Below are 27,442 nucleotides of genomic sequence, written 5' to 3' on the forward strand. Positions count from 1 at the left end.
CATAGAGTAATTCTCTCTGAAGACCTGGTTAAAGGGCACCCACTGGGGCAGGGACCAGGCTGCAGATTTCACTGCTTTGGGCAAGAAGATAAAACAAGAAATCTTTACAATTAAGGTTTCATTGATATTGATACATGCCAGTGAAAAGTGGCCAGCGTGTGCTCTGGTTTTAATTTTTATCATCCAAAGTTTTTCACCAGCTCTATTGGAAGATAAACCATGCCCCTACAAGAGTGGCAGTTGGCAAACCACAATAATTCTCCCAAAACTGATATTTTTTGGAAGATCCCCTCCAAAGAGAAATGTAGCTTTAAAAAATCAAACAAACTTGTCCTTTTCTGATTTTAAATGAAAATAGATTTTTTTCTTTTTTTTTAACAACCTTTCATCTTGATTTACGAGGTACAAATGTGGTGACATTGAAGTCATAAACCTTGGAAAGATTTTCTTCAGGGTTTTTTCTCCAGTTGCATTCAACTGTTCAAGCTAACTGAAGCCACAGAATCTTCATTTTCCCAGGGTCTGTGAATAAATACTGACCTAAAAAGGCCTCAGCTGAGGTTCTTTGTGCCATATATTAGGACTCTATTTAGTTACAGGAAGACATTTACACAGAAGAGTTTATAACTGAAATGCCTTTGGGATCCCGGAGAATTGCACTATTATAAATTCAGCGTGTTTTAAAATTTATACAACTTATTCTGTATGTGATGGCAAACATTTGGCATCTTTACCCTTTTCTAACTCCCACAATTTAACTGCCTTGCTTGGTCATAAAATCTTATCTCAGTTTTACCAGTGTAAAGTCAGAATGACCTCAGAGGAATTAGTTTAAATTTTTATTAGTCCAAGAGAGGTTAGAATTTGGCCAGCTCAGTTTTCTTTGAGGAAAAAATTTAGATCTCTAAAATGTTGGTGAAGAGCAAAAAGCACATGGGGTCAGCGTGGGTGCTGTGATTCTGACCCCATGGATATGGGGTTGCCTCTGTAGCAGTCATTGAGAGGTGCTGAATCACACCAGTACAGCCCAGTCCTCCAAACATTTAATCCTGCCTGGACCCCCGTGAAATGAGCAGAGCTGAGCAAGTGAGACTCTCTCACTCCCTGGGTGATTCAGGTGTGCAGACCCAGCGATGGGCAATGATGTTCTGTGCCTGATGATGTTGGGATGTGGTAGGAAACCGAACCCTACTGGCATAGGAAAAGCCTATGCCATGTGGGCTGGTGTCACCAGGAAGGATAAAGCCCATTAATCACTCCCTGGTGAAGTTACTCTGCAAGTTCTTGCCTGTAGTCTTGTGCCTCAACACTGTGGTGCTTTAAGTTTACTAAAATATTCCAGTTAAAAAGCAACTGAACCTCCATTTTCACAGAGAGAATAAAGATATATTTTACAGCAGGATGACAGAACAAAGAAAAATAAATGAGTTCTGAATTAATGCGGTGTAGCTGGTAGAGATTTTCTGTCTTTATTCTTTTAAAAAACATTTTTACCTTGGGCTCAGTAAACAAACAATGCATGTTTCGTTGGAAGATTTAAAGTCTGTCACTTAAATCTCCCAGCACAGACTCTTGTTCTGCCCAGTTCTACCCTTAAGAGACTGAAGACCTATGTCTTGGGTGGTCTAAGGCCTCCCCAGAAAGCTTTCCAGGAGGTCAGGCTTATGATTACTACATGACAGGATACAGACAAGACAGTAAGAGCCTCTGCTGAACGTGTGATGTACTGAAAATATTGTGCCCTGGAGAAAAATCTATCACTGAAATATGTACCAATAACTCAAGACCCTTTAGTCAGCCTTGAAATGTGGACCTGCTGAAGTTTAATACTAGACAACTTGCATCAAAAGGAGAATGTCTTTTAATAACACAGTTTCTTTGCAATGTCGTTTCCCCTTATCTCGAGCCCAGACTTCAAAGTCTGGCAACCACCTCCTGCAGTTGCAGGCTGCTGCTCCTCTTCCCTAAAGCAAGCTGCTGTGAAGCTTTAATTCTGCAGAGCTTAGGAGCTTTGCAGGACTGCAAACAAATGGCAAGGGACCGGCTTTGGGAAAACCAAGAGTTTTTAGTTGGATCATCAAAATTGGACCGCATTTAAATACAGGGACTGTGGAGGGACTTTTATTTTTTATTTTTATTTTTTTTTCTAGAATGAAACGCTTAAAATTTGCATCTACCTGAGCTCCCTCCTTCCCCCATCATAAAGCCTGACAGCCTGGAGGAAGAATAATCATACAGTGCTTTCTGATTGCAGCTTATTGATGTACTATCAGGTTATTAATGACTGGCATCACTGCCCTCCTTTCACAAAGGGAAAAACAAAGCATAGCAGGCACACAGGGTTATTCAGAGACAGGGAGCAAGTTGTGGATGGAAGCAGGAAAGAAAACCTTTTCTCTCCTTTCCCTCAGCTGTAACTAGATTCGGCCTGTTTTGCCGCAGGTGGCTTCTGATGTTAGATAACTTAAAGTAGCATGATCTGAATAATTGCAACCATTTTCCCAGACTGATTTGGGGAGGTTTGGGGGAAAAGAAGAGGTTTTAAAAATATGCCCACAGATGAGTCATGCTGGTTCTATAAAAGTCATCCTTGCAGGTGATCAGCACCTCCTCTGACAAAGCACTGAAGGAGGATTTAAAAACTACTTCAGGTCCACACATTGGAAAAATGACTTCCAGAGCAAATTGCAGTGCAAAGCTCTGCCCCTGCCCTTCCTTCCCTGGCTCCCTTCTTCTAAAGGCCAAAATAAGTGCTAGAAATAAAATTGACCAGTTTGGCACCCTCCCAAGAGACTTCCTGTAGGTAGGGAAGGGTGGCCAGCTCAGCCATCACTTGATTCATCACTTGGGACTGTTCCTCCACTCTCTGCAAGCAGCCAAGGAGGCTCATGTAATGGAACCTCTCCATCACACTTGGACATGGTCTGTGCTTGTCCTGTTTCCCCAGTAAAAGCAAGTGGATCAGAGGAGAGTCACAGAAAAAAACCCTTATCCTATAATCCCTATACCTTGTCAACCTGTACGTTTGTGCTGGTAATGCTTTGAGCAATATGGCATCCAGCAACTTTAAGATGATGTTGCTGACAATCTTTAGAGAGGGTTAAAAAAAAACACTTTCTTGCCACACTCTCACTAGCACTACTAGAAAAAATAAATATGCAGTCATAACATATGTGAAGGGGGACAGCAGATAACAAAACTTGAATACAATTTTCTCATTTGGAAATGGCTTTCCCATAATCCCCTCTATTAGATATTACCTGACTTTTATGGATTGCTTCTAAAGTTTCGGCGAAGAGGTTGAGGAAAGCACACAGTGTGTCAGCTTATGGTTTGTTTGCAGACTAGGCAAATCTAGAGTTTTCAAATATATAACCTTGAGGGACTAAAACCTGCAGAGGTGGTCTCTGATCCTCCAGGCAGCCAGGCACATGGTAAATTTTAAGTGTGTGAATACAGAAACTCAGCCAAGTGCTTGTATAAAATCTCAGCACCTGCTGAAGTGTTTGATGGATGGCAGCCTTGCCACCATATTTTCAGAAGTATTCTGATGCCAAAAATGCAAATAAGCACCCTACTGAGATTTTCAAAAGCAATTTGGCCTAGATTCCCGACGAGATGGAGCCATTGCATATCTGAATGCTCAGCCCTTCAGAGTGAGATTTCCATTCATCTAATCAGGGTTTTGAATGCACTTAAGTGCCTGAAATTCCAAGAACTGGCATCAATTTTCAAAACCACTTCCAGTATTTTTAGCAGACCTTTGTTCTGGCAGTTCCATATGGTGGCACCCTGATGCTGCCATTTCCATGCACTTCAGGTAGGTGATTCTAGGTCCAAGCATATATTGAAGAGAGTGAAAGGAAAGTTTGGAATGAGAGTGAAAGGGAAGTTTGAAATGACATTTATTGTTCAGTAAATGGTGTCCTGTTTTTAAATTGAACTCCTCTTCACAAAGAATCTTGATCATTTGGTTTGATCTTGATCTTGGTTTTGCAGAAGTTTTCACTAGGCAAGCAACAAGTGTTACCAAAATGACTATGACAGTGGTTCTTTTATCAAGTCTAGGAATTTAGTAACAGCTCTGATCTTGCTTTCTAAACCTCTTACAGGAAAAATAGTGGAAAAAACCTCAGTTTTCTTTAACTCTAGAAACATACAAATAATCCTGATACAGTTAATTTTACCCCCTTTAATATAATACCTAAGACAATGGTAAATTAGCATGAAATAAAAGACTGTGTGCTGGAGACCAATGGCAGGAATGGAGCTATAGTCTGAGAGTTCCAGAAATGAGAGCAACTGGAAAAGAAAGAGCTGAGCCAATGAACTGGTATTTCCATTAACTGAAGGAGAGAATCAGGCACTGCACAGGGAAAAGGAGCTCTGGTCAGCAGTTCTCTGAGTATTGCAGATAGCTCCAATCAGCTGTGTTTGGAGAGGTTAATTTAAACCCAAGCATCATGGAGCAGAGAATCCAGCACGGTAGGAGATACCTCTTTTGAGAGAAGTGTGCTTTGATTAGTCTATTAATGAAAATGCCAAGAGCTTATTATTCTTCTCAATAAACATAATGCAGGGCTAAATTCCAAAGAGAGCAAACAACAGAAAAGGGAAGGAGAGATAAAAGACAATGATAGCAGAAGGACCATTGTGTATAAATAGGTACAAATAAGACTGAGGTGGCAATTAAGCTTCTGATAATTCAGGTTGAAGGTCTGCAGTGTGTTTCACCCAGACCAGAAAAGACAGAAAGCCTAACTAGTTCTAAGATAAATTTTACTCAATTTATGAATAAGATATTTGGTGACACAAAGGTGTATAATAGCAGGTGATTTGACTTGAGGAGCCAGGAGAGTCATTCCAGACTCATCTTCTGATGAACTTCTGTTGAGCCATCTCTAAGAGCAGATCAGGACAACTTTCTTACAAACCATTTTTATCATTTGAGGAGTCAGTTTCTGAGGACCTGACCTAGTATTAGTGGGAGATATCAGCAAGAAAGAAGATTTCTGTGCTCTCTGATATGTGAAATTGTAAGTCTGACCCAATCTAGTCAGAGTGGTGTGAAAGCAAGGAACAAAACAGAGCTCAGTCTCCACCTGATCTTCTGTGTCTGAAAGCCAGCTATCTGTGTCCCCAGGTAGAGCTGTGTGCATTAAAATAGGGAGAAGCAATCAGTTAATGAGAAAGACAGCTCTTATCAACATGAAATAAGTCTCACAACATTTGAGATGCAGCAAATGGTTTTTTCCCTGCTATTCTTGAAATCCGCCCAAACCCTTTTTGTGTGAGCACTAAGAAATGAGTACGTTGAGTCATCAGCTGAGTAAGCAGGTAACAATCCTCTCTCATCATGCTGTGTCTGTTGGGGGCTTCTCCAGTGATTAAGAAAGCAAAGGCTAAAAAGAAAACAATTCTTTCTCTGCTTGACTCTTCGGAAAAATATGAGAGCAGACCATGTAGCTATGGGAAACAAATTGGACATCTGAGACAACACACTATGGACACAGCAATGCTGTTTGAGTTTAGAGTAGGTTGGAAGTAAATAAATAACCAAACCCAGTTTTTTTACGAAGGGATTAGAGGGGGTTCAACATTGTCAGAGGCGGTGTTTCAGTGACAATGAGAAATGCAGAAAGAGGAAGTAAATAACTGCTGCTGGCAGGAGAAAAAAATCCACAGGGAGCTGATCCACATGATGAGAATTACATGAACTATAGCAGAATCCAAGGGGCTACTAAACTGCAGTAAAAAACATAATAAAGTGACTGGGCAATCAGATGAGGATGAAATCAGCTCAGGTAGGCACAGTGAAGGTTAAGCAAATAGCAAACTCAAACGGAGACTCCAGTGGAAAAGAATTAGTTGCAAAGGAATCAACAAATGCAGTTTTATGGAGTCACAGTTGTATCCTGGTTAGAAATGCAGTAACATATTCAGATAATAAAAGACTAAATTATGATGCTGCTACTTTCTGGATGGGTCTCACCCCTATTATCTAGTATGCCAAGAAGGATTTAAAGGAAAAAATAAAAATGAGCAATTGATGGACTATCTCTTGAGGAATTAATTCATAGTGGGCAGTCTTGTCTGAGGCAGGGGTCCTCCCAAGTGGGAGCATTCCCTAGAAAGCTTTTTGCTGTACGAATTCCCTTCAAACTAAAAGCAAAAAGGGTGTTTATTCCCAGTGGCATCTTTGAAGACCTTCCTGCTGGGAGAGAAATAAGGTCCTGATGCCCGAGGATCAGCCCTGTGACATTCTCCTTCCTCTGACCTTGGGATGAAAGAGCACCCACACAAAGCAGATCAGTCAGTTCTGGAGGGAGCTTACCTGCTATTTCTAAATACCCAGCACTAACAACCAGAGCGAAGCTGGGACAGGCTTTCACTGCAAAAAGGAGCTGGAGAGCATGTGAGAGGAGTGAATCATTTGTCCTTTCATGTATTGAGAATTTCGGCACGATACCCCCACCTTTTGCTTTTCTCTATACGCAAGAAAGGAGTCATCCCTTCTGCCACTTCTATTTATAAATAAAGCTAAATTGCTGAGTGCTTAAGAAAAAGAAAAGCAAAGAGGTTGGTCAGCCTGGATTTTAAGGAGAATGTATCATATCCAAAATGCATGGTATGTTTAGCTCTCAGCTTAGAGTACCACTTTGCAAAAGCCTGCAATGCCCCTAGTAGTTCTTTTCTATTGTGGAGTCTTTGCCACTATTTTTCAGCTCAAAAATGTGAATGAAGTTATGCCTTGCAAGCAGCTCTGTAGTGTATTGCAGTAACAAGCGGAAAAAATCCATCATAATGTTTCTTTAATGCCCTTGGTATCCTTCAGAAAGTCTGTGTGCTGAAATCCATGTGAAATAAACACTTTCCCTCCACTTAAAAAATAGACAACAAACCAGTGAGATCTGTAAATATAAGCATCATGCTGTGAATCATATGGTAGGGTTTGTTCACCTTTATGATATGAGCAGTATAATAAGCCCCTCTGGCCACTGTTTCTCCTCTTAAGTAGCATCATAGGCCATCAGCATGGGATTATAGCAGGAGAAAAGCAAACTTGGTGTGTACAAAGCAGCAGAAATTACCCCAGTGAATAACTTGGAAAGAATAACCACTTGTCAGTGCTGGTAATCTTGGCTGGGATATGAGTAGTTGAAGGTCTGGCCAATAGCTACTTTTTAGGGCAAATAAAATAACCCTTGTGCCATGGTATGTATTTCTGGACAGAAGAAGTTTATGGCATTTCCCACCAGCCACAGATGACGCTGCACAGGGACCAGACTGTGACATTCTTTCTCAAATGCTTCTTGCTTTATGATACACAAATGTCCTCTTGATTTAAATGGGACTGACTGTTCTTTATGAAGAAGGGGGGGGCAAGAGAAAATTCTCTGATTTTTTAACACGAAACTTCACGTCTTGCTGACAGTGGTGTGTGTATAAAGCACATAACTAACTCTAGTTGTGTGGCTGCAAAACTGAGGTGACAGAATTGACTTAAGTATTGAGTGCTGATGTGGCTTAATAAGCTCTACTTTAGCAGTGTGATGTTTGTGTCAAAAAAATCTGATCAGGACAAGAATTTGGATTGTACATTTGCATCTTCAAATGAAAAAGAGGACAGAAAGGAATGTTGGTTCTATTAAAAAACAAAGATTTTTTTAATCTTTCTAAAGTCTGTTGTATAGCTCAAGTCTGTAGCTGAAGTTTTTAATTTAGTTTGTGTGTGATGGAAATAAGATGGGTCGTATTTCTAGCTTTAGAAAACTTCAGAATACTTTCAAGGAAGCAAAATTTGCCAAATCTGTCAGGCCCATAAAGAGATGTTCATCCCCAGTAGCAGAGCAGCTCTGGCTCTGTGCCTGCCTGTATTATCAGGTGTAATTGGCATTGTCATTTGCTCTTTGGGTCAGAGGTTCTGTCTTGCTTGCATCTTGTAATGCTATGAAAACTAAAGGGAAAGTGAATGATAATGAATATGGAATTAGTAGGTGTTCTAACTCAGTGGTAACTCCTTCCACCTGGGGGCTTCCCTCCTCTGCATTAAAGCTCCCACACTGACCCCCAGGGCTGGTTATAAATCTGTAGGATCGTGGTTCAGCCATGTTATCCCATTCTTGTGTTGCTGGAAGTGACACTGGGGTGGCCCTGGCCTGAGCCACAGGGATGCTGTGTTGACCTCCTTGAAAACATGGCAAGTTTGCTGCTGCCTATATAACTGTGATAGAGGAATCTCACCTCTAAAGTTCTATGTTATACCCAAAGAGAGAATTATGGACTCAATTTTTTTTTATTTGCAGTTTTACTGGGGCTTTTGTGAAAACTAGGGGTTTATTCTGTATCCAGTACCCAACCCACTGCCTGTTTGCACCTGTAGCTTCTTATAGTGCATTGAAGTGCAATGCCCACAGCAGGAACAGATAATTCACTTTCTCAAAGATGCTGCTTCTATTAGCCTGCTCATCAATAACTTGGGCTTTTGGTCATCCAAACCAACAGCACAAGGCCTCAGTAAAGAACTGGAGAGAAGCAGCTGTGTTTCCTTGGGGATGTCAGCCTGCTTCTGCTGCCTCCCAGCAATGCAGACACTTCGAGAGCACCCATTTTGGTTAAGTACTAAGCACCTTTACCTCCCACTAAACATGTGAGTGCAGGCACTAACTGTTGTTTCAGCAGCTGCTCTCTGAGACTAGAGGAGATAGAGCTTCCCCAAATATCTAGCTAATGTTTCTTCCTTGCTAGGGGTTGCTAAGTAGCAGTTTTTGTCAACCTCCTATCTAAGAATATAAATCCTGTGATTTGCTAGGACACCCCTGACGAGAAAATGGCTCTGATTCCTTCAACGTGCAGAAAACTCAAAACCAGTTATTGCTGGGGAAAAAGCATTAACATTAGCATTCACAATCTGGGGAGGAGAGGCTTCTTCCTCCTATTTTCAGAGGAATAATTTAAGAATTGCATTAAAACAGTCTAGTCTACATGCAAATTTGATTTTTGACCTTTTGTGCTAATCAACAGCCATGGTGCTAAGAAGCTGTGTACATTATTGAGGAAAGTATGGAGTAGAATTAACTACTATACCTTTAATATGGTTGTAGCAGATTTGAAGGTTATTTTACATACTTCAATACATAGGGTTCAGGATCTGAACCACTAGAAACGCTCTGGGTAGCAATTATTAACCCTTAATGGAGACCCTGGTGGTAGGTGTAGTATACTATGGGTATTAAACATATTAACAGTAGTTTTGGTGGTTATGTGAAGAAGGGATATAACATAATAGGCCATAAAGATTTGAGAAAATTGCATGTAAAGTCATTTTAAATAAACTGGGCACACTGTTAAATAATTAGGATTACTTAAAGGTATCTAAACCTCATTTGAGCTCAGCTCCTAATGGAATTCATGGAACACAATTTCTGGACACAGGAGGAGCATGTGCAGCATGAAGTACCACCAAAAAGCACAGGTCACACACAGACACACAGACACACACAGACACACAGACACGCAGACACAGAGGCTTCTGCCACCACACACACTACACACCAGAAAGGAACCTTATACTCATACTTATTCTGGTGTTTCTTATAAAATCCATTACTGGCATGATCTTTTTCTCACTGCTTTCTCCCAGTCTTTTTGCTTTTTCATCCATGGTAGGACTGAAAGGTGCTTTCTGGTCTAGGAAATGAAATCACAAAACCATAGACTGTGTTTATTCCATAGAGAATCTATCAGGCTGAGGCTAAACTGGAGGAGGAGTGAAGGGGATAGGGAGAGCTGTCTGGGCAGTCAGGGCTGAGAGAGAGTCCCCAAGAAACTCAGAGAAAGAGTCCCCAAGAAACCCCTCAACTCTCCTCGTCCATCAAGGATCATGGAGAACACCACTGAGCTATTCAAGCCATTAAGCAAGTTGGTGTACCTGAAAAGGTTGGCTGTTTTCTAGTTAAAGACCTTTCCAAGTTTTTTCCAACATATTTGTTTCTGAAATCTAGAGTAAGTAAGAACTGCTGGAGATGCAGCCATGTCTGGCCACATGTAAATTCCGTGATGACCTGGAAGGGAAATGAAAATAATTTCCACTAGCTCATTTTTTTCAGTTGTAAGAGAGGTTACTTTTTTTCGAGGAAAAAAAAAAGGAAGTCTAAAAAGGAGTGAAATGGATTCTAGAAAGCTTGACAGGAAAAAGGTGACGAAACCAACCCATCCAGCTCTAACAGGGTTTTGAAATTTCAGACTTTGCAACCTTCTGCATCTACAGCTTCAATTTTGCTGATGCAAAAGATAAAGCATGTTCTTCCCATCTATGCACTTTTCAGTGCTGATCATCCAAAGCATTAATAACTCAACCCTTCAGAACATAACATCTGGATCTTTAACTGCAAAAGAAGCTGTTTCGTTGTTCCCTGAATTTGTAAGGTTTAATTTCCTACAGATCTGTGCTTTTGCCATCATCACCACCATAATCCCAGGTTTCCTGCATGTCCTTTCTGATCCCCCCAGCTGGCATGTGACAGCCTGTGCTGTGGCATGTCCAGAGTTTGTGACTGCTGCTGTCAAAACCCCTTGTGTGTCAGCTGAGTGGGCCTCGCCCTGACCTCGGGAAGGACAGATGTTCAGAGCATTTGTACAAGCCACCTTTGTGTAGGGAACTGGACCAGTTCTATCCTCCCTCCCCTTCTCCTGCAGAAAATAAACCTAGATTGAATGTCAGTGTCACTTTTCACAAAGGAGTGCTCTGTTTGCAGGGAGCTCTGCTTTTAAGATGCCAGGCTGTGCGGTCACAGTGACAAATGGACAACCCCACTCGGCGCTCTCTGGACTTACCCCGATATAAATCAAAGCAAGTGGACCTGATATTTCCCTTGCAGCATATTCTGCTTCTGATGGATTCCCAATTTTGTGACAAACTGCATTGTACACTTGGATCTCGATGTGTATCTGCTCCTTTTCCCTGGCAATAAGAAAACTTTGAAATCAATTCAGTCCTTACACTCCAGCAGAACTCGGACTAAAATTGGACAGATATTTGTTACAGGATAGGAAGATTATTTAAAATAACATGTTCTTGAGATGCCTGGTATTTCACACCCACTGTTAAAATGGGACTTAGCTCCTATTTTTAATTTCACCTCTGTGAGATACAGACCTGCAGTTTGGATACTCAGTGCCACACTGAGCTTGGAGCTAAACCTGTTGCCTTTGTTGTCTTCTTTGGGTGGGCACTGTGATTTTAGGTCAGATCTGAATAGTTAAGTTGAAGAACCTCTATTGTCTCAGCTGACTTCACCTAACACTGTTTTATCTCAGCACCAAGTGTAGGAAAAGGAGCCATGTCTGCTCTGTCTGAGAGGGTTTCCAGGACAGCCCTGATACAGATATTTTTTTTTCCTTTTCTTCTATACCATTTTATTCCTAGAAACTTCAGGGGTCCTAAAACCCACTCTCAGAAAAACTTGTATAAAATTGAAGCAATTATTTTAGCTGATAGATTAAAACATATTTTAAGGCAGAACTGTTCAATCTGTCTTATAATTGACTATATATTTATAAAATTCTATAGGATTTGAATCTTTTACCCTTCCTTTTTTTCCTTCTTTCTTTTTCCTTATTGGGAGGCATAAGAAAATGACTGATGACATTTTTGGACTCATTCGGTGATTTACGAACAAAAAATCACTGAGTTTGCTTGTGTGCTTCTGAAAGTCTCGCCCTTGCTGTAAATTGAGGGAGTTTTATTTCATGCTTCTTTTAATGCCAGTGCTTTTGTCCCAGAATATTCTCCTCAGTCACATCAGCAAGTAAAAGGAAGACAGGGATTTTACAATTTTCATGATAAATAAGTCCTCATTTTCTCTCTTTGAACAACCCCAAAGCTCTTGCCAGAAATCCAATACATGGGTGCTCTGCAACTTGCAAAACACCACCTAGTTTTATACTGGTTTTCTAAAGCAAAACCAACACGAACAAAGCAAGTTTACTTGTGCTACCTCTTTGCACGGTTTTGTGGCAAACACTTGGTCTCCTAATTCCTATTTGTGTTTTAGAAGTAGATTTTATTTTCGTCTCCAAAGACGCAGTGTGTCTCCTTTTGGAAACCTGATTTATCCATTGAGTGCTGCTCTCAGTGGCGTCAGAGCTGTCCGACCTGGGGGCAACTCTTGCAGGGAGCAGGCAGCCTCTCAGCCTTTTGGATGGCTGTGTTGGCAGTGACAGTGGGAGGTGAGCTACACAGCCAGTTTGTGTGACAAAAATAGAGGCTTTCCAGAATTTGACGTGGGAAATGTACTTTTCCCTTTGTGTTTCTCAATCACCAACTCAAAGGCAAGCGTTATCAGGGTCAACTATGTTCCAAATCACCAGGTTAATGACAGGAAGAAATGCCTTTTATCCTCCTGGCTCTCTTTTGCCAAAATGTCATGTCCACTCTGCTTGAAACGAGCCCATGGTCACAAGAATTTAGGCATGTGTTTGTGCCAGGAGATGGTATTTGAGTTCACTGTGCTGGGAGATGATAACAGACCCTGATAAAGCCCTTTTTCACTCTGGATCCTACTTGTTGTCAACAGGCTAAAGGAAACCTGGCTGTCTATTCCCATCCATGCAGGTGAGATGCTCTCAAAGGTGGTGGTCAGCCCAGTAGAGCTCATAAAAGGCAAAGGTAATTTTGGAAAGGGAGGGCCCTGCTGCAGGTGTGACCATCAGTGGTCACGTAAATCCATGGAGGTGGGAATGAGCTTGAGTGTCCCTGTCACCACAATACGCTTGCAAACCTACCTTTGAACAAAAGATTAATTGCAATAATGAAATCCAACAACGGAAATATGGCGCTTTGTGGATAAAAATAATATTTATGGGGATTTGCAGTATAAAGTCTGTACTTTGCCTGAGTGCTCGTTCCATTACCTAAATCACAGACAATCACAGAGCAGATCTCAGAAGACAGTTTTCCCCCCTGGAAGTGTAGAAATATCTGGACCTCAAGCTTCAGAGTCTCTCAGCCTCTTTTTAAGTCAGAAATGCACACAAACAACACACAGTGCTTAAGAGCATGTGACATCTGCTGTTACCTGTAAATATGTGCTGCATGTAATCAGGGTGCTTTTTAGCAAAGGTTTTGTCTGCCTCCTTTATTTTGGCACTCTCATCTCCTTTCACAAATGGTTTGCACATAGCCAAAAAAGATATTTTTCTCTTGAAAGCTTCTTGAATTATAGCCTAAAAAAAGGCAAAGAAATGATACATTTCATATTACGAAATGGCTAGTTAAAAAAAATAAAATACTCCCCCCCCTACTTTCTCTGATGATATGTTCCCTTTAATAATTGCACAGTCATGCAAAGATAACATATTTTGATCTTGAATATTAATTAGAGGGGAATTTAAATTAGTTCCAGAAAACACTGCCTTTCTATACTCAGAAAATCAATTTAATGGAGAAAGAACATTTGTAAACAGTTTTCAGTGCAGTGAGCCTATGTCCTCAATGAGGAGAAAAGTATTAGCGAAATTATCTTTTAGATGAAAAGAAAAAGTGATTCCATGCTCTCTGAAGGTCACAGCTTTCATCTGAGGGTTTTATTCAGTCCTTGGGAGTTGGTTAAACAATGCTAAGCATTCACATTACCCCTTGGGTTGGCATGAATCAGACACTGTGCCGGTACGGAATATTAGTCTTAAAATATTGCATTTAAGCACCGTTTGCATTAAGAGTAAAATTCACTCCTGTGCAGAGGGCAACATGAAGCTTATGAACCTTTTCATCCCTTAAAAATGACTTACATGATGTATTGTGCTGGTGTGATGTGAAGAGGTGGATTTCACACTCAGTGGACCCCAATGAACTGGTGCTGGAGCTGCCAGGAGGAGCTGCCAGACTGGGAATAGCCTTGCTCAGCCCTATTATCCATCAGGGCCAGGGAGGCTGAGCTGCCGCTCCTCCTGGGCTGGGCTTTGGCTTAAGACCCTGTTCAGTGCTGCTGTGGCTGCATCTGTTGATAGCTACAATTTTGTCTTCTTGAGGTGGGCATTGCTTTCTGAAAACTGGGGGAACTGCAAGGCTTCATTAATGTATCTTGGCAGAAGCATAAACCTGGTTAGCAGTGGCAGGGCTAACACAAAGTTAATAGAGATGGTCAGAAAAGCATGACGTGAAAAGATATATGCATTTTTACAGGGTATATGAATCTCCCAGGTCCCCTCATCCACTGAAGTGATTCACAGAAGGCATCACTAGGGGTCCAGCTTGGTGTTTTATTAACAAGCCCTCATATTTGTTCTCCAGTCTATCCTCCACCTATGTAAAATTATCCAAGACACAGTGTGCCTCCATGAGTCACTTATTTAGCTGATGACTGTTCCCACCAAGCCAGAATGGAAGGCTGAGAGTGCCAATTAGTTAAGTATCTGTGTCTTTCTCTCAAATGGATTGAGACAACAGAACTTCTGATATGGTCTTATGCCAGTTTATTTCCATCCTGTTTATTGGTATGGGTTGTGCAGAAATACCATAGAAATGCTATAATTGTTTTGAGTAGATTTTGGGATAGGCTGCCACACGTGCACCTTGAGTGCTCTTACACTGAATACTCTGCCTGGATCTCAAGGGTGTCACTGGGGATCTGTTTATATTTTAGAAGTCTGTATTTAGTCAGCGCGTTATCCTGTATTTATTGGAATGGAAGCAGTCTGGAGTGGCCAGTTTAGCCCTGGAGAGTTAACAAGCCTCAAATGTGTGTAATAGTATCATGACCACCTGGGGCAATTCCGCCCAGGTGAGGAGAAGTTCCAGCTTTCCCTGGGCACAACCATGTTATCCATGGGCACAGTGGTGTTATCCATGGTTAGTGCCACAGATCTGGAGGTATCAGACCAGAAAATAGCAAGTGTGTCCTCCTGCAAAGAGCTTTGGGGACACACAAACGGATCCGTGCCCATTTCTTCCTGTGGGGACACACAAACGGATCCGTGCCCATTTCTTCCTGCGGGAATATTCACCAGTCTGCACTGATTCACAGGAAAGTGGTATTAGATTTTCTTATTTCTATGGACTTTAATTATCTTGTTGTTCAGGGCCCTTAGAGGATCAGCAGTAAAACAATGCCACCAATCTGACTTTCCAAGGTAAAATTTTTAAAAGGCAGAGGCTTACTTGTGCAAGTTTTGCTGAATTTCACGTGTAAATATAGGCACAGAATTAGGCCAGCCTTATTTTGTATGAGATGTTGGGTATTCTGCTTGTTTTCTATATCCTGGCAGCCCTTTCCTAATCTGGTTTGATAGGAGCATGTGAATGTGTTTTTGGGGTGTATCCATACACTTCAGACTTAAAATAAGTGTATTGAGGAAGATGAAAACGTGAGTGACTGGACCAGACAAGCTCTGTATTCTGTTTGCAAAGTTCACTTTTGGGTTTATCATCCTCAAGAACAGCTCAAAATCACACCTATGGTATCTTTGCATTGCCATGTGCCCATGGCTACTCTGCACAGAAAATAGTGACCAGCTCCGAGGGCTATAATGATAAAATGTCAGCCAGTGGGGAAAAGAACAGATTCAATTTCTGGTCCATACTATTCCTGAAGGTATTCTTATTATTATCCAAGAGCATTTATTTTCCCCAGGCTAGTGACCCTGGACATAGCCACTATTTGTTTTACTGTCCTCTTGGATTTTTATGGGGTAAAGTCTTTAAAGATATGAAACTTCAGCCCGTAAAAACTTTCGAGGAGAAAACTTTTTATGATGAAATCCCGAAGGGTTTTTCTCCTTAAGCCTTTATGCAGTGAAGTCCATCACTGTGGATGAATATCTGGCAACATATCCAGGAAACAGGGATGCCTACAGAACATTTCCTGTGCTGTACACTGTGCAGTTACTCAAGATACAGTCACAGTGTGGAGAGGATTGGAAGGGCTAAATGGACTTTCAGGAAAGTACTTGCAAAAGTGGGTAGTACAACTGTTTTTTCCCATTTTCATGTGTTTCGATGTCCTTTCATTGGAAAGCTCCTTTCTACAAGGTCCTGTCAGATACACCAGGGAGGATATTGCTGTTCTGCCCTTGGAGTGGAAGAAGTGTCAGGCTCTCTCATGAGTGTGGGGGCAGCTGCTAAATTGATAAAATGATAAAGAAAGAAGATTTGGGGTTTTATTTTTTGTGGATCTTGCAAGTGGTCTCTGCAGTGATATCTGGTCTCATGGTGCTACATTCCAGCCCTTTGTTCAAACAGAGTTAGAAAATGTGAAGTCCTTGGGGTGACCTTAAAATGGAAGAAAGAGCTCCTCTAACACTGTATTATAATGTAAGGACTATGACATGAGGCTACTGATTTTGGTGATTTACCTGGGTAGTGGACAGAATCCAGCTTCAGAAAATATGCAAAAACTTGTTTAAGAAGAGGCTGCAGAGTAATCTGGTGATAGGAAAGATTTCTTTTGTAGTTATGGGACTGACTCATGCTCTGCAATGTCAGGAGGTTTATATCCCTGTTTTGGAAGTGTGGGGAATCAGAGAAAGTCTGCAGAGAAACCATCTGGAGACAAAGTGTCTCAATGAGTATTTATATTGTCAGCACTTCTATTAAAATACAAATTAATTCCTTCACAAAGCACAAGCTTGAGGAATGCCTCAAATACGGGTTTGAGGGATGTACATTGCTATCATTACAAATAAAAAGCCAAAACCCCTTCATCAACAACAAACTTTGCTTTGAAAAAGGTTTTAAATGTATATTTGACTCAATCCCACCTCATACTCTTCTCTGAGCATCTGGACTATTCAATATCCAAGATTTTATTCCCTATGAGGGTGTGCACATATTTATTCCCTGGCACAGGTTGCCCAGAGAAGTTGTGGCTGCCCCATCCCTGGAAGTGTTCAAGGTCAGGTTGAACAGGGTTTGGAGCAACCTTGGATAGTGGAAGGTGTCCCTGCCCATGGCAGGGGGGTTGGAACAAAACGATCTTTAGCATCCATTTTAACCCAAACCAGTCTGTAATTCTGTGAGTCAACACTCAATAAAATTCTGTTAAGAACTCATAAAATGAATAGGTAGATGCACAAGAAACAAACCTTTCCCATGCCAACTTTTGATGGTAAATGATGTAACTGCTTCAATATTTTTAAGAAGCTCTTGAAATTTGCCTGCTTAGAGAGATATAGGCGAAGAAATATGGCACTGTAGTGAAAAAGTCATCATAACAGTGACAGTAGCTTTCCCCGCCACAGTCCCTAACCTTAAGCCTCTTTAACTATAGAAAGGTTTAATTTGGAAAATCCAATTATCTTGACATCTAGAATTAGCCAAAAATTTAGATATCTTCCTGGTGCCTTATCTCACAGCTGCAGTGCACACTCAGCCCCTGTCTCATTTACAGTACAGCAGGAACTGATGCTTTTATTGATGATTTTTATTAATGCAATGGTATCAGTCAGGGTAAAGCCATTAGCCTCTTCTATGAACTGCTTCCACTCCTAGGCTGGTAGTTAGAATTACGGGTGCACTGCAGCGCAACCTATGTGCTTTTCTCTATATCTTTCCAACCATAAAGAAGTCTCTGGCAGCCCTGCCACTAAGTCTGTGGCTGTTGTGATATGAATATCTTCTCACCAGCATGATCTTCTTACATAATTTTTTTTTTTTTTGTTCTGTGGGAAAAATAAGTAGACAGAATGCTAGAGCACATCCTTTTCTCAATATATTTATGGTATGAATAAATCATGCATTATACAATAAATGAGAACTTTCTGCTTATCTGCCATATAGTGCCTTCCCATTAATGTAGGTCACATCAAATATCAGCTTATTTAGGGTCTTAAGTTATTAACATATTTAAGTCTCTGTGAGTTATTTTGTATGCAGTGTATTTTGAAAGCGGATTTGCGGAGCTCCACAGCGATAGAACCATGTCTTCCCAAAAGCAGAGGCACTGCAGATGTGTTACCTTAGGCTTCAAGACCTGTTTGATACTCTATTAAGTCTCTTTTTATGTTTTGGAAGAAAAGAAATCCATGTTTTATATCCTTTCAAAGAGATCACTATTCATTAAAGAAAAATCCCGGAATACATAGCATATGGAAAGGCTGGAGGCTGCTCTGGAAACTCCCTGTCTGTGATGCCTCTGTGAACATGCCAATTATCCTCTACATTAATCCAGTGTCCAAACCCATGGTTTTTAACCAGTTTTGTTAACGTTGACACTTCTTTAAAGAAGAGAGAGTTTTTGCGGTGAGGAATACCCTGATTCCAGGGAGGCAATTCACTGTGGCTGCTCTGAGCAGCAGCTGCCTTTGCAGTGCTTGGAGAAGCCTTTTGCCATTCCAGGTTCTCAGAATGTGTTGGGACAGCTCTGCAGGGCTCCTGCTGGGTCAGGAACGGGTCACAGTCTAGCAGGTTTTTTTGTGAAAGGGGATTATAAACCGTGCTCAGCTGAACAGCTTTGGCAGCCTGGGCTCGGAGAGATGTCTGAACTCAGACAGGCAGAGCTAAAGCTTGAGGATCACTGGGTGCTTTATGTGGATGTAGTTACATCCCACTGACCAACATCTGGATGCTGCATCCATCAGGTGGTTCAGGCAAGTGCTTGAGAGACAGGGCATGAGCCTGGCAAGGAAATACTCTCGGGAGAAAGGTGGGATACTTGCTGTAAGGGGTTTTAAGGGTTTTTAACCTGAAGAAACAAAAAAGAAAAAGAAAAAGAAAAAAGCAGAAACTAACTGAAAGAGGTGTCAGTCCTTCCTAGCACTGAGCTAAACATCTTTTGGGAACTTGACTTGAATGTGAGGAGATGAATCAGACAGCCTGAGATGGTGACTGATGTGGTTAGCCTGTCAAATGGACAGCACTGCTGAGAGGGTCAGCGAGAAATCATGCCTGAGTCATTGCAACAGCAAACCACTTTATGTGGCTGAATGGCTGCTAATTTAGTAGAAGACAAGTTGACTGTATATAGAGTTGTTTCTGGAAAGTGACTCCATCTATTTTTGCGTGGCGTGCTCTGTGGTTCTACAAGAGCAACGTGGGGATGAAAAGCCACATCACCAGTAATGATCCTGGGAACAGCACACACTCCTGCCTGCAGCCTCATTTCCCCGAAGAAAGGAGAAGGTATACAAGAGAAAAGGGAAGAGGATAATGGATGTGAAAGTTCTTAAGGACCTTAGCAACTCGAGGGAACAATAAGGGCCTGAAAACAGCACCAAATGGCTGCGCTTCTGCACTGGTTTCTCAGGTTTCTTTTGTAAATCTTAAAACTCTGCTTTGCAAAGAGTAAAACCCAGAATGAATTGAAAATTCTGCTTGTGAAATATGCACATTACTTTCGAGCTGCCCTGTAGGATTTTCAAATGGTCTGGAGCTTTGCTGACCAGGTTGTTCCTGTTGAGCATCTTTGAGACATGATTTATGGGCCCCTGTTAACAGTTACAACCCTAATTGGGTTGGTGTTTTGTTTCATATTGGGATTTCAACAGCCCAGCTACAGCGAGGTATGTTTTGCCTATTACATTCATCTAGTACTAAATAAATCCATCTTTCCTCAAATTAGGGACAATTAGTACATCTGTTTTAATAATTGTGACATTTAAACTAATACCTTCTTTTAGTATTTTGATTCTATTAGTACTTATTCTACCTTGAATGATTTGGTACTGGAAGAATAGAAGTAGGTAGAAAATATGTAGAGGTTGATGTTATTAAAGAAGAAAGAATGCAAGACAAATGTTAAATTCCTTCGATTTGTACATGTAGAATTGTTTCTAGAATGGAAATATCAGCAATAACAACAGCAACGAAAAGCTCCCAAATCAGTATCAACATGATAGAAACTCTCTGCTGTGTTATTTTATTTGCTTTCTCAATCCAGTTTTCAATTACTCCATATTTTTACTACTGTACCTGGGAGCAGAATGATGCTGATTTTCTGCAGCTGAGAGTTATGTCTTACAAATAGTGTATTCCAAAGTCAGACTGCTCTGAGTCCCTGAAATGGCATACACAGGAAGAGGCCCATTCTGCCTTGACAAAATGTCATTAATTCTAATTTTAGCAAGTTGCTTCAGTCATGATGCAGTGAGAACATAGGAAACCCATGAACTGGTCAGAAGCTGCACTGAGATCATCTGGGTACCAGTGCACTGTCTTAACTGATCTTCCTACTTAGGGACCAAAATCATTTTGTTCTTTTGATATGCAGGATGAGGAGAATCGTTACTTTCCAATTTGCCACCAGAAAATTAAAAGCTCAGTGTTTCAAGGCAAGTGTTGTCCTTCAAAATGGCCATAGGTACAAAAGAAGGACAATTACCTATTGGTGTTTATGAAGAGGTATAAGAGAAATGTTATCTCTTTTCTGGTATGAGAAAATGCAAAACTAATGCTTAAAGCAGCAACAAGCTGCAGAGACCTCTGAGACAATATAGACTCAGGCATACTAGACACTTATTTCTGCCAGTACACCCACCAGTCATTGACCTCAAATGGATTTTCCCCCAGATTTGATTAAAGGCGGGACTTTATTGCAGTGAAGTGTGGCACAGCATGATCTGCTAAAATAGCTTCGAGAATTAATGAGAAATACGTTTTCTCAGTGATATGATGGCCAGGCTGCCCAGAGAGGCTGCCTGTCAGCTCCTATCAGTCATTGCATTAGGAGGATTGCAAAACATCCCTGTCGTTGCCAGCTTGGAAACCTCACGCTCCATAGCAGGGCACGGGTCAAGCGTGAGCACACAGGGCTGCTGACAGGCCTGGGCACCAGCTGGGACTGCACAGGAGGGTTTGGCTACCAAGAGCTTTTCCCCTTAACTTCCTTGCCTTGGATTTTCACCCCACAAGGTGTGAGATAAAGCTGAGCTCTAAAGGATCTGACAGCGCTCACCGCTGCGCTGTAGGTGTTCAGCCACCTCGCAGGGCTGGGTTATTGTTTGCTTTATTGTGTGATGTGCAGGTTGCTCTGTGCTTGGAACAGCCCAAATATTTTTGAAATGGAAGCACCTGATGTTCATAACAGTAACCAGAGTGCAAAACAAAGGTCTGAATACACAGACCTGCATGTGCTACTGGATGCTTTCTCTGTGGCATTGAGTTTAGCTGACAGAAATATCCTCAGAAACACAAGTTTCATTTTCAATCTGCTAAAAGCAGCTCTGTGATGGCTGCAATCTTGGCCAAAACACTGGAGTTGAACTGGAACTAAAGCTAAAAGCCTGGTTTACTCCAATGCAAATTAAAGGTCTCCATTTGAGCTGTAGCAAATACATGTTGGCTGCGTTCATGAATTAAGGCTTTTAGTACAGATGGCAATGGAAGCATGCAGATATGAACCTACAAGCTTTGAAATGCTTTCCTGGGGTTCTGTTAGTTTCTGCAACATATGCATAGCTGGTGCAATGGTATTTAGTGTGAGATTTTGGCTGGATAGGATTGACTTTGGATGTATAAGTGCATGGTGGATGCTGGATCTCAACCTCTAGTATAAAATAGGGCACACGGTTTTCAAAATGAAATAATAAAAGGAATTGTATTTGCAGTGTGCTAATGAGTTGAGACTGAGATATTTATAAATTAGGTAATAAAGGCACAACACTAAGATGGCAGTGCCAGATATTAGTGAAATCAGGCTGTGACTTTCAAGGTATTTGCAAAGTTCCTGTTTGACAGTGTTGGGAATTTTTGACATTGTCATATGGGTGTGATATATTTTTACTCACAGAATGAAACATCCAGCTTATATTGCACAGTTTTTAGCCAGTGGAAGTAGTTTGCAAAGGTGTGAATAAAACTGGACAGTTTGGAGAGGGATTCTTTCTGTGGGATGAAATATCACAAGCTTACTGTTTGTTTTGCTATTACCAGCTGATAAATGGCATTGCTGACAATAAATGCTAGGGAGCTTACCCGATTATAGTAATAAGTAAGTTTAAACTTTGTCTTGCTGCTACCACTCTGAAGATATTTACCATACTACATTTAATTTTTCCATTATTATTTATTGTGATGAACTCTATTTAATTCACCTATTTTCAATCTAACAGCCAATACACAAATCATCCAGTGCATATCTGTAGTGGGCTATGAAAAAAAGCCCATTTATTTGATGATGTGTTAACTTGGAATGTATATTTTCAATCCACAGAATAAAATATTTGAACAGAGAAAAAGGCCCAACATACTGAATAATATTATCCATTGCAAATTACTTTTCCACTGCTCATCTGCATTATACTTCTGTCTCAGAGTAGAATGGAAGATGGGTATTAATATTCAAAACCAACACAGGGCATTAGATATTACATATCACTGTACAGAAGATCCAGAAATAGATGATTTACTTTAAAGGGGACAATCAGAGAAAGCTAATCAAAAAGCTAATCAAAAAGAATATTTAAAGTTACCTTGATCATGATCCATAGATACATATACAGGGAGAAGATAACAAGTACTAAAGGTTCTTTAAGCTTTTAGAAATTAATGCATAATATAAATTGCTGAAAGTTTGGATTGGATGAGTAAGATCCCATTTTGTAAACTGGGGAGAAAAACAGGGAAAAAACATGCAACAAATCAACTATTAGATGGGCAATGGTAAATATTCTATCCTTAAACTGCTTAAAAAGGGGATTGGGTAACTTTCTCAAAACCAGTCTCTGCTTTTTTCTTGCGGTACCAATGCAGGCAGTTAAGGGTGCAATTCTCTGGTGTTTTAATGCAGAAAGTCAGATAATTCACCAATATGAGCCCATCTGGCTTAAAAATCTAGGAATACAAACCTTGCAGTGTGCCTTAGAGGAGATACACAGTCACGTGGAACAGGTTACTGCTGGAGAAGAGGAAACATGTAAAAGTTGATTATGAAGAGAGGAGCAATTTGAAGATGTTTTAAGAAGGATTTTGAAGAAAGAAGACTCCTGGCAGTTGATGTCAGGGATAGGAGAAGTTCAAAGGAAAGTATAAGACCCATATCAGGAGAAGAAAAACGGAGGAGACACAAGATAAAGACTGCTCTGAGCATGAGGAATAGATCAGGAGAGAAAGAAAACAGTGATTTAGAAGTAGGATAAATAAAGAGTTTTGCAGATGTAAATTAAGGGCCTGAATTTTTTGCAGTGAAGTTGTCAGCTCAAGGATTCAAGTGGTCTGTACAAAGATTTGAAGCCATGGCAGAAGGGGAAGACAGGCTGTGAGGAGGAAAAGCCTTTCCCAGTACTTAAAAGAATCATGAAAAGAAGAAACAAAAGTAGTCTATGACACACCGGAAGATTATATACATGACCCACTGATCAAAGCAAAGATGTATCTAATCTAAAAGTCTTTCTTCACAGAAGGAAAAAACAAACCATCCTGTTTCCCTTCTATTCCCTTCCTCCTTGGAAAATGTTACTCATGGTTGTGAGCCAATCCTGGTGAGTTCTGGGGTAGAGGAGTAGTTAGCAAGAAAAGCGTGCATCAATAGCTGTTGCTTTGGTTACAAAAGCACATGAGCATGTATAGTTGTGACAAGTTATTTTCAGCTTTACACCATGAAATAGAGAGAATATTAATAAAAAAAGATTATGCTACCTCTGCTCAGTCTCTCTGTGGTGGAAAGTCCCAGAGCAGTGTCACATGCTGCATCATCCTGCATAACTGTTGCTGTGTGCTCTAATGACATAGAAGCCACCCCTGATGCTGAGTGCACAGAACTCATCAGCTGCGGGGGGCAAAGGTTCTTACTGGTGCTGGGGATATATCTTCAGGAGCAGCTTCTCTTGAGTGCCAGCTATTAACTTGAGTGGGAGCAGCACTGGGCACCCAGCTGCCTCTCCTGCGTGCGTGTCAGCATCTCGATACCGCTGAATCCCTCGCGTAGCCCACGCTCAGGCACGCACACAAAAAGCACAAAATTGCAGAGCAATCTCTGTCTCCCGGTGGAAATCGAGTTCAGTGGGGAATCAAACAAATGGTTAGATCTCTCTACTGGCATTTCAAAGCTCCTGCAGTCAAAGATGACAGTGAACTTGGGAGAAGCACAGAGAAGGAGTGGGAACGGGGCACAAACAGTGTGGTGATGTCTCGTGGTACCACAGGGGTCCAGGGAGGCCCACACATGGACTTTCCATCAGGAAGAGGAATGAGCTGTGAGCTCTGGAGTGAAGCACTGATGAGCCAGAGTGCTACCACTGCCAAAATAATTTGGCCCTTGCTATCTGGCAGATGATGGTAATGGCTGGAAGTGATTCAATTCCCCCTTCAGTTCTGGTTCATTCCCACCTTAACCCAACCACAGCTTCTGGTTTAGACACTACAAGGAGGAAATGTGATGAATCTTGTCCTTCATGCTTCTTTTTCGGCCCTGTTACATAGCAGGACAGTCTAAACCCCTGGGGGAGAGGACAGCTATGACAGCTCCCCCTTTAAAGGTTTATTCTTTGAAGCTTCATGTCCATGACATCAAGAAGGAAAGTCAATGGATTCCAGTGTTAAGAGACAAAAAAAGACATTCCATTTGAAGAAATGACCCCTTCATAAAACCTGTTTGTGAACTCAGGATTTTAAACAAGTCTGACCCAGTGGGGAAAAAAAAATCAAACTGTTTTGTACAGAAGAAATTCTCTGCTGGAAAGCACACAGGAAAGTTCACAGGCACTGCAAACAGTAGCCCAGTGGGTAATTCTCTGAATGAGATGCACTTTGCACTCACAGCAGTACTGAAAATTCAGCAGCTCCTGGGAATGAGATTTATTCAGTTTTACCAATAAGAATGCAACTAATAATAGTTTAAAAAAGGAAAAATTTACCACGCGAGGGAAGATAAAAGATCACATTCTGAACTTTATTACTCTGGCTTACGTCAGACATGTTTTGTACCAATACATATACAGTAGAGATGTCACAGATGATCTCATAGAATAAATCAAAATAAATGCCATCAGAATAAAACCCTGAAATTTTGCTACATGGTACATATACTGTTCCTAGTATTCTTAACTTCTTTTGTGTAGAACCTGAGGACCAGGTACATTCTGGGAGTCTGCAGCAACGAGCATCTCCCAGCAAAGGATCCAGCATCCGTTCACCTCCAGGTTTGTGTGAGAGCTCTCCTCAGAGCAGGAGGGACACCCTTAAACTTAAATTTGTGCTGATTGGACTGAACAACCATTTCAAATAAGTATCACTCCGACAAGTCTCATTAAAGTCAATGGTCTACTCCCCACATAAGTAATCTTTGTAGAGTGGGGTCTTGCCTAGTCATCCTTCACAGAGCACTGCAAGTTCCTCTGAGACCAGTTTTTACAGGCATTTTCTTGCTCCCCTTCCAGATGAAGAGTTTTGAAAGGTGTCAGAGGATTAGCACCATGCAAATTCCAAAAGGAAAGTGTCACTAAGGTAGGACAACGTCACAAAAAATAGCTTAGGGGACTATACAGTATCCAGAATTGAATTTTATAGCACTCCATAAAATTGAAGTATGAGTCAAGGGTTAACAACCTTGAATTTTGCCCTTAAAATTAGTCCAAGGAAGTCTACTTCATTATAAATACAGTAGTACCATATAGTGTCCTGTTGATTGATATGCCCAAGAGCTACCTTTGTCGGCAGTCTTTTAAGCAGTAATCCTTCATTTTGATCTTAATAGTGAGATAGGTACCTCCTTCCTCATTGGGCTATCAATTTTTGCCTGCCAATACAGACGGATGAGGTCTCTTGTTGCGTACGCGGTGCCTCCCATCGTGATGAACATACAGTCAGCAATCATGGGGCTCCTGATCCCAAAAGCAGAATAAATGAGTGAGAGCAGGATGCAAATAGCAATATTTAAAGGAGGTAATATTAGAAGAGTGCAACTTGAGGTTTGTACCAAAAGATTACACATTATCTCAGTCTTTGTCCAGCTTTAAGATAAACATTTTTTGAGCTAGTTAAGAGCTATCTGCCAACAAGCAACTCTACATTTTATTTTAATAACTTTCCAGTATTTTACTCTCAGCAAATATTTAATGGCTGCTATACAATATTTTAGCCTGGTTTTTCTTTTTCTCGCTTTAAACTATTTGTAGGTGAAATATATGTAAGTACATTTGTTCTAGGAACAGTATCAATGTATATAATACCCTTTAGCTTGACAGTCTTGGAATATCACTTATCTATGGCAAACACAGATATAGCTCACCTTTGATTAAACTATATCTTAAAACCCACCCCAAACTAAAAGTAATTAACTGTCTTGTCACCTAGCTGAGTATGCTTTGGTACTCCCACTGTCTGTGACAATCATTGCATTACTCTTTCTAGGCTGAGGAATATTAAAAAACTATTGTGCAAAGGATATTAATGCAGAGTCTTAACAGACTTTAGAAAATCAGTTTGCTTTTATGGCTGCCTCTCTACATTGCTCTCTGTTTCTTTTCCTCTAGAGATTCCAAATCCAATTAAATGTGACTAGATGTAATTCCAAATTGTCACTTTAGTCAATTAAACATATAATAATCTTGTGTACCTAATTACTAGCACCAAAAGTTTATTTGTTGATGTAGTGTTATCAATGTGTACTTCTGCATGTTCCCCTTATCATTGCCTATATATTAATTGTGGTTTGACATTACTGTAAATTGAATTTGAAATTTCCCCCTAGTTAAAAGTGTCTCACAAACAGTAATCCCAATCCAGTTGTAATACCCTTTCAGAATGTACTTTCCAAGGCTGTATTATGTTCTTAATGAGATATAACCAAAAATTCATGGATTTAACAATAAACATTTCAAAGCAGGCCCAGTATCAGGGGGTAACATATTGTTACAAACAGGAACTAAATCTTCCCTTAGATGTTCTCATACAGCTCCCATTAATTTCTCTGGGAGAAAAGCAATTCAGTGGGATCCATGGATTTCTGCATAAGGATTGGATTTAGCCATAAGCTTTATCTAATGCTCATTCAAATCATTGGCAAGAATCCTCTTGACTGCACTAGAACAAAGAGCAGTTTCTAATTGAACATCGTTAGCCCAGTCGGCACAGGATGAACAAAGGATGAAATCCTCATTGCCTGGAAAATAATTGGCAAACTGCTCATTGACTCCAAGTGGTGCCAGGGTTTAATCTCAGGAATGACATATGGATCCTGTGGATGAAGCAGAGGAGGTAAGCAAAGCATCCAGCTTTGCCTGCTTGACCTGCTGATGGTTTTGAGGAAAGACCTTCTCTGTGTCCTGAGGTGCAAAAGGGAAACAACCATGTGGCACAATATTGAGGGAAGACTGAATGAATGTGTCCTGTTATTCTGTACCTTTGATCTCTTGCAAAGCTTCCAGCTCCCAAGGCAATGGCATTAGCTGGTCCATAGCAGTGTACAGGAGTGGTGGTGGCTCCTGCAGCCACCTCAACAGACAGAAGGGACTTTCAATCTAAATATATAGCAAGTCTTAAGCACTGAAGCCTTGTGTTTTTTTGGAGCCA

The 27,442-nt window shown here is 40.8% G+C and overlaps 1 protein-coding gene across 1 annotated transcript in view; it reads right to left on the bottom strand.

The window, feature by feature from the left end:
* Positions 1-9,905: 9,905 nt before the first annotated feature.
* SPATA16 (spermatogenesis associated 16) overlaps positions 9,906-27,442 on the bottom strand; it is a 38,703-nt gene continuing 21,166 nt past the window's right edge. The window contains 4 exon segments of the mRNA XM_018079179.2: positions 9,906-10,023; positions 10,025-10,064; positions 13,080-13,227; positions 25,668-25,752. Of these exon segments, the coding sequence (XP_017934668.2) occupies positions 9,906-10,023; positions 10,025-10,064; positions 13,080-13,227; positions 25,668-25,752 (391 nt within the window).

The sequence above is a fragment of the Manacus vitellinus genome, unplaced genomic scaffold (assembly GCF_001715985.3).
Source record: "Manacus vitellinus isolate BGI_N305 unplaced genomic scaffold, ASM171598v3 scaffold_45_pilon, whole genome shotgun sequence".
Lineage (NCBI taxonomy): Eukaryota > Metazoa > Chordata > Aves > Passeriformes > Pipridae > Manacus > Manacus vitellinus.